Source organism: Salpingoeca rosetta (assembly GCF_000188695.1).
Source record: "Salpingoeca rosetta unplaced genomic scaffold supercont1.33, whole genome shotgun sequence".
In the NCBI taxonomy this organism is placed as follows: Eukaryota; class Choanoflagellata; order Craspedida; family Salpingoecidae; genus Salpingoeca; species Salpingoeca rosetta.
In genome coordinates this window covers 675,418-681,841 of record NW_004754901.1, presented here as the reverse complement: position 1 = coordinate 681,841, position 6,424 = coordinate 675,418, and the positions used below count along the sequence as shown (strand labels likewise).

The following is a 6,424-nucleotide window of genomic DNA, read 5'->3' as shown; positions in this document are numbered from 1 at the left end:
AATTGCAGATGTTTATACGCATGAGAATGTCGGGTACGTACCTAAATCCGGATAAGTGCCAACGTGTAGTGCTGCAAACGATGAGATATATCTGCATCTGCATGTCTCTCCGTATGTGTATTAGTGTGTGTGTGATGTGTGTGTGTGTGTGTGTGTGTGTGTGTGTGCAGGATGAGCGGCATCCCGACTTGAAACACGAGCAATCACAACGACATGCACGCGAATTGAGGAAGAAAAAGTCAGTGCACGCATTTGTACGTGCGCGAGCATGTGTGTGTATGTGCGCGTGAACGTGGACGCTGCCCACGCCCTCACCCCCTTGATCATCATCACCACCACCATGGTCATCGTCACACCCTTTTGATCATCATCACCACCACCATGGTCATCGTCCCCCCCTTGATCATCATCACCACCACCATGGTCATCGTCACACCCTTTTGATCATCATCACCACCACCATGGTCATCGTCACACCCTTTTGATCATCATCACCACCACCATGGTCATCATCACACCCTTTTGATCATCATCACCACCACCATGGTCATCGTCACCCCTTGATCATCATCACCACCACCATGGTCATCGTCACCCCTTGATCATCATCACCACCACCATGGTCATCGTCACACCCTTTTGATCATCATCACCACCACCACGGTCATCGTCGTGTTTGTTGCGCCAACAGGAAAGAGCAGCAGCAGCGGCGCCAGCAGGAAAAACTCAAAGTTGAACGAAAACGCGAAGAGAAGAAACTCAAGTGTGTGAACATGTATCTGCATGCACGCATGTGCATGTATCAACATGCGTGTGTATATGTGCGTGTATGTACGTATGTGTATGTACATATGTGTGTGTGTGCGTGCGTATGTGTTTGTGTGTCTTCTGCTGCTGCTTTGATTCCCGTCTGCACCACCTGTCCCTTCACCTTTCCCGCCACGCATTGTAAAACCACTCATGCATGTGTGCATGTGTGTGTGCATGTGTGTGTGTGTATGTACAGGACATACGAGACACTGCAGGATGAGGCTTTGATGGAGACGAACAAACACGGCATGAGCGTGGACGACTACGAAGACGACTTTATGTGATGGCGGCCATGATGGACGATGCATGCTGGTGATGGGTGGTGAAGGGTTGCACTGACGATGATAAAAGGTGGTGGTGGCCGGTAAAGAGCAATGGTTTGATGGCTTTTTTGATCTCGCGTGGATGCATGCACGTGTTGACATCGGACACATGCGCGCACAACGGCAGTGTAGTTGTGCAGTTGTGCAGTTCAGTTTTGTTGTTGCTTAGTTGAAATGTGTCGTTTGTTTTGTTGCTGTTTCAAGTCTGCGTGTGCGCTGTGTACCTCCGCTTGGTTGCTTGGAGAGTCAGGTGCGCTGAGGTTGATGTTGAAATGTGGACACGAACACACTCACAGTGCAACATTGGTGCAGTTGACAACGTGTATTTTGAGGTTCACACCACACACACACACAGACACAGACACATACAGACACGAACAGACAGACATGAACAGGCAGACACAGACACAGACAGACACATACAGACAGACACAGACAGACACACAGACACACAGACAGACAGACAGACACACACACACACACACAACGTCGTATCAAACAAGCCTTCACGTGAGTATAAACGGAGACGACAGGGGGGGGGGGCGTGGTGAAAGATGTCGTGTCGATTGCGCAATTGTCACGATGACCACCAGTTGCCGATGATGATGGCGAGGATGACGATGGTGATGGTGGCACGCAGCACGCTCCCAAACAAAAACGCGTACACGCCCTGCGAGCCAAGTGGATGACGAGGAATAACGTGTGAAGGGGGGGGGGAGTAGATGGGAGGAGGGGTTGATGAGCGGCGTGCAGGCAAACACACAACACACCACGCATGCAGAGTCAGATACAACACACACACACACACACAACACACACACACACACAACACACACACACACACACAACACAAGCGCACATGCACACAGGCCAAAAAAAAAAAACGGTAATAACTAGACACAACACACCGCACCTTGACAAAGGCCCATGCGCGTGCGATGCGCGGCTGCCATGCTGCGAGCGTTGCCATCTGCTCTGGTGTCAAATTCTCCATCTGCGACTTGAGACGCGTGGCATCATCAACACTCATCTTCATGCCCATCGACTGCGACATGCTGGCGAGTGTGGCGGGGTCCATGCTCTTCATCATGTTCATTGCATTCTTCATCATCTCCGGGTTGTTCATCATATTCTGCATTGACGGCTGGCGACCAGCAATTGGGAAGGGGGAGGGGTCGTCGTGGTGTGTGAGCTTGGATGTCACGGGCGTATTTGGTGTGTGTGTGCATGTGTGTGTATGTGTGTATATGTGTGTGTGCATGTGTGTGTATATGTGCATGTGTGCATGTGTGCATGTGTGTGTGTATATGTGCATGTGTGCATGTGTGTATGTGCGTGTGCGTGCGTGTGTGCGTCGGCGCGTGTGTGTGTGTGTGTGTGTGTGTGTGTGTGTGTGTGTGTGTGTGTGTGTGTGTGTGTGTGTGTGTGTGTGTGTGTGTGTGTGTGTGAGTGTGTGTGTGTGTGTGTGTGTGTGTGCGTCGGCGTGTGTGTATCTGATACAGCAAATTCAAGCGCGCCCCGCAATCACCACCACCACCTCACCATGCCTGCGCCGGCCTGCCCCTGCTGTCCGCCCATCATCGCCTGGAAGGCGCTCATCTGTTCCGCCGACAACCCACCCGCACCCAGCCCCGACGGTGCTGCTGCTGATGATGATGTTGATGATGATGATGCTGTTGTTGCTGTTGTTGAGGGTGGTGTTACTGCTGTTGCTGCCTTGCTTGTCGTCACTTCTTGCACAGACCCCTCCACCTCATCATCACCATCATCATCATCATCTTCACACTCATCATTCTTGGCATTGCTCGTGCTGCTGCTGCCTGTCGTTGTTGTTCCTGTCGTTGCCGCTGCCCCAGTGCCGCTGGTGCCACCACTGCCTGCAAAGTTGCGCGCGTTCATCATTGACGCCATGCTGCGGATGTGATCATCCTGCATTGCAGACATCTGTGATGCGTGGCTCTTTGCTCGCTTCAGCTGGTCAACAGAGATGCCTTGCATGCGTGCAAGCATTTCCAACTGCGCATCGCTCATGTTATTAAGCTGTGCTGCTGCCTGCTTCAGCAGAGACGGGTTCTCCTGCACCATGCGCGACGCCTGCTGCGCCATCTCAGGCGACATGTTCGGCGGCATGCCTGCAGGCATCGACGGCGCGGCCTTATGTACGTGCATGTTTGCGTGTTTGCGTGCGTGTGCGCGCATGTGTGTGTGTGTGTGTTTGTGCGTGTGCGCGCATGTGTGTGTGTGTGTGTGTGCGTATGCGTGCGTGTTTTGCATGAGTGTGGAGGCACAAAAGACGAAGCATTGCGTTGTGTGAGACCACATGTGACATAATGGCACTGCGCGCATGAGAGATAGGAGAGAGCTGGCACCTTTCCCCAAACCCGCTTTCACCCCAAGTATCTCAAGTGTTTCACATGCCCGTGCCACCACTGAACTGCCCGGCGCCTACCGGCTGTGATGACGGCGGCGCTGTGGCGCGCGACTGGCCAGGGGTGGCCACGCCCTGCATACGTTGAGCAGTGAAGGACGAGGTGGTGGAGTGGTGGTGGTGGTGGTTGGGTGTGGTGTAAGACGCACATGCAAGGCGTATCCAAGCACAGCAGAATCAGACTCACTCAAGCAATGTACCCACCCATGCACGCAACACACAAACGTGCACACACACACGTACACACACACATATATACACACACACACATACGTACACATACATCCACACGTACATACGTACACATACACACACACACGTGCACACGTACACAAACGTACACATGCACATACGTACACAAACGTACACATGCACACACGTACACTGGTACCCACTACACTCAACCACAGTCCACACGACATCACACTACACCACATGACAAGATGTCAAGACGGACCTTGACGCGGTCGCGTGCTTGCTTGATGACGGTGTCATTTGGCGAGAGGGTGACCGCGGAGTCCAAGTCCTTGGTGGCGCGTGCCTTGTCGCCCTGCATCTCAAACGCAAGACCGCGTCGGTACAGCGCCTTCACGTTGTTGCTGTCCACTCGTAGGACCTGTGCACGTGATCGAAAGCAGCCGGCAAGCGCAGTGCTTGTCATCAGCACCACCATCATGATCAGCAGCACTCAAACAATTTCAGGTGCACATCAACAAGACACATTCCAAGCCCACACGAGAAACAGCGACAGGACACACACACACACACACACACACGCATACACGTACCTCTGTGCAGTACTGGATGGCCTCACGTGGCTGCTTCAGCTGCAGCTTGCACAAGGAAAGGTTGAGCTTGCATGCCTTGTGCAGCGACTTTGATGTGTCGTTGTCCTCCACATCTGTGCATCGCAAGCAACCGCGTCAATGGGCGTCAAGTGTGTGCGTGAGCACGTGAGCATATGTGTGTGTGTGTGTGTGTGTGTGTGTGTGTGTGTGTGTGTGTGTGTGTGTGTGTGTGTGTGTTAGGGGGGAGGGGGGCGCATCAAAACGGCAACAGCCACCTCTTGCACTGCCACACACTCACCAGCCAAGTCCACGATGATCCGTTCATATGTTACAGAGGCTTCCTGGTAGCTGTGAACAATGGCAATGCAAACACCACACATCAGCAACCAACGTTCAACACAACAAGCCCCCCCCCCCCCCCAACTCACACATACAGAGCACTCACTTCTTGCTCTTCACCAGAGCATTCGCGGACTCCTTGTCCTTCACCAGCTGCTCCAACGTGGCCATCGTTGTATCATGCGACAAGAGGGTGTGTGGTGTGGAGGGGTGTGATGGGTGGGTGAAGGTGTCCTTCTCGACGCGTGCATGTGGGAATGCACGCCGCACCGCCACGTATTAATCACGACACCATAAACTGCAGTGTAGTGTCCGCGCGCGGAAACAAGCAAGAAGAGACGAGCGAAACATGGCTGACAGCGACAGCGGTGGCAGTGGTGGTGACGGCCACACAACCATGGGTACGAGAGGCATGATGGGGATGGAGGTCGAGGCAGGCGCGGAGGAGGAAGGTGCGGAGACAGCAGAGCGTGTGGATACATCGAGGCTTTGGCAGTCCTCCAAATACATGAGCTCCCAAGATGAAGAAGAGGACGGGCTGAGCGGCGAGACAGACGGCAACGCGGTACGGCTGCCATGGTCGTTGACCATGCTGTGGTGTGTTCTACCTTGTGCACATTACCCGATCCACACGCACGTTGACATACACCAAACCTCTAAGCCACACGCTCGCCTTGCTCGACGCACATACAAACACACGTCAACTCACGCGCGCAACTGCAACACACACACGCGCACACACACACGCGCGCACACACATACGTACGCACTCGCACGCACACACACGTACGCACTCGCACACGTACACACTCGCACACGCACACGCACACATATGCACACACGCACACGCACATGCACTTACACAGCTGCTGTGGCGAAAGCGCCAAAAGAAAAAGCTGAAGGAGATGCAACGCCGGCAGGAGGAGCAAGAAGCGCTGAAGATGCAGGAGATGTACGCGTCGGACAAGAACACCCGCAATGGCGGTGACGATGGCGCCGATCGTGCGGAAGACGATGCCAGTAGCCAGGACGATGATCACGACGGAGTCGATGTATCTAGCAGCCAGAGCTCGCGCAAGTCGAAGAAGAAGAAGAGCAAGAAGAGCAGGCGAAAGCGCAAACACCGGAAGAAGCGGAAGAAGAAGAGGACAACCCAATCCGAGGACGAAGATGGGGATGAGGAGCACACAGCGCATCAGCGAGCGGTGCACGGCATTGCGCATATCCAAACCAAGGAGGCCGGTGACAGCACGGATCACGATGACAGCATGATGGTGAACACGCTGGCGAAAATGACACCCCTTCGCAGGGAGGCTGCCAGCCCTGTCACCACCACAACAGACACGACAACAACAACAACGACAACAACGACGACCTCCGCAACCACGAGCGGCAGCAACAGCAACCGGTCTAGCAGCCCCGTATCATTGGAGCACGAGCACACGGGCCGTGATGGCGCCGAAGGTGATGGCGATGGTGATGGTAGTGGCAGTGGCGGTGCGCATGCTGGTGATGATGGTGATCATGATCATGATCATGATGCTGGTGATGATCATGATGATGCCGGTGGTGGCGATGATGATGTTCCGTCCATGAGTGATAGCGATAGCGACTTCACCCCAGCGAAACACACGCGCAGAACCGCGACAAAGAGGACGACAGCACGACAGCGACAACGCGGCAAACAGCAGCAGCAGCAGCAGCGGCGGAGTAAAAGAACAACAGCAGCAGCGACA

At 54.1% G+C, this 6,424-nt stretch overlaps 3 protein-coding genes across 3 annotated transcripts in view; 2 read left to right on the top strand and 1 right to left on the bottom strand.

The window, feature by feature from the left end:
* Window positions 1-1,448, top strand: part of PTSG_10509 (coiled-coil domain-containing protein 25) — a 3,070-nt gene extending 1,622 nt beyond the window's left edge. The window contains exons 7-9 of the mRNA XM_004988830.1: window positions 171-238; window positions 692-763; window positions 1,007-1,448. Coding sequence (XP_004988887.1) covers window positions 171-238; window positions 692-763; window positions 1,007-1,094 — 228 coding nt within the window. The 3' untranslated portion in view covers window positions 1,095-1,448. The remainder of the gene's footprint in view (window positions 1-170; window positions 239-691; window positions 764-1,006) is intronic.
* PTSG_13059 (uncharacterized protein) lies at window positions 1,441-4,971 on the bottom strand. The gene is made up of 8 exons (XM_004988829.1): window positions 4,795-4,971; window positions 4,648-4,697; window positions 4,350-4,462; window positions 4,019-4,177; window positions 3,583-3,636; window positions 2,676-3,287; window positions 2,047-2,277; window positions 1,441-1,803 (listed from the first exon to the last, which is right to left on the bottom strand). Exons 1-8 carry the CDS (start codon window positions 4,857-4,859, stop codon window positions 1,711-1,713), a joined length of 1,377 nt encoding a protein of 458 aa, XP_004988886.1. The 5' UTR covers window positions 4,860-4,971; the 3' UTR covers window positions 1,441-1,710.
* Window positions 4,972-5,037: 66 nt separating this feature from the next.
* The window catches only part of PTSG_13058 (uncharacterized protein), a gene marked incomplete at both ends in the record, with an annotated part of 9,857 nt that continues 8,470 nt past the window's right edge, over window positions 5,038-6,424 (top strand). Inside the window, 2 exons of the mRNA XM_004988828.1 lie at window positions 5,038-5,253; window positions 5,555-6,424. The exon at window positions 5,555-6,424 is cut by the window's right edge and continues 9 nt beyond it. Of these exons, the coding sequence (XP_004988885.1) occupies window positions 5,038-5,253; window positions 5,555-6,424 (1,086 nt within the window). The remainder of the gene's footprint in view (window positions 5,254-5,554) is intronic.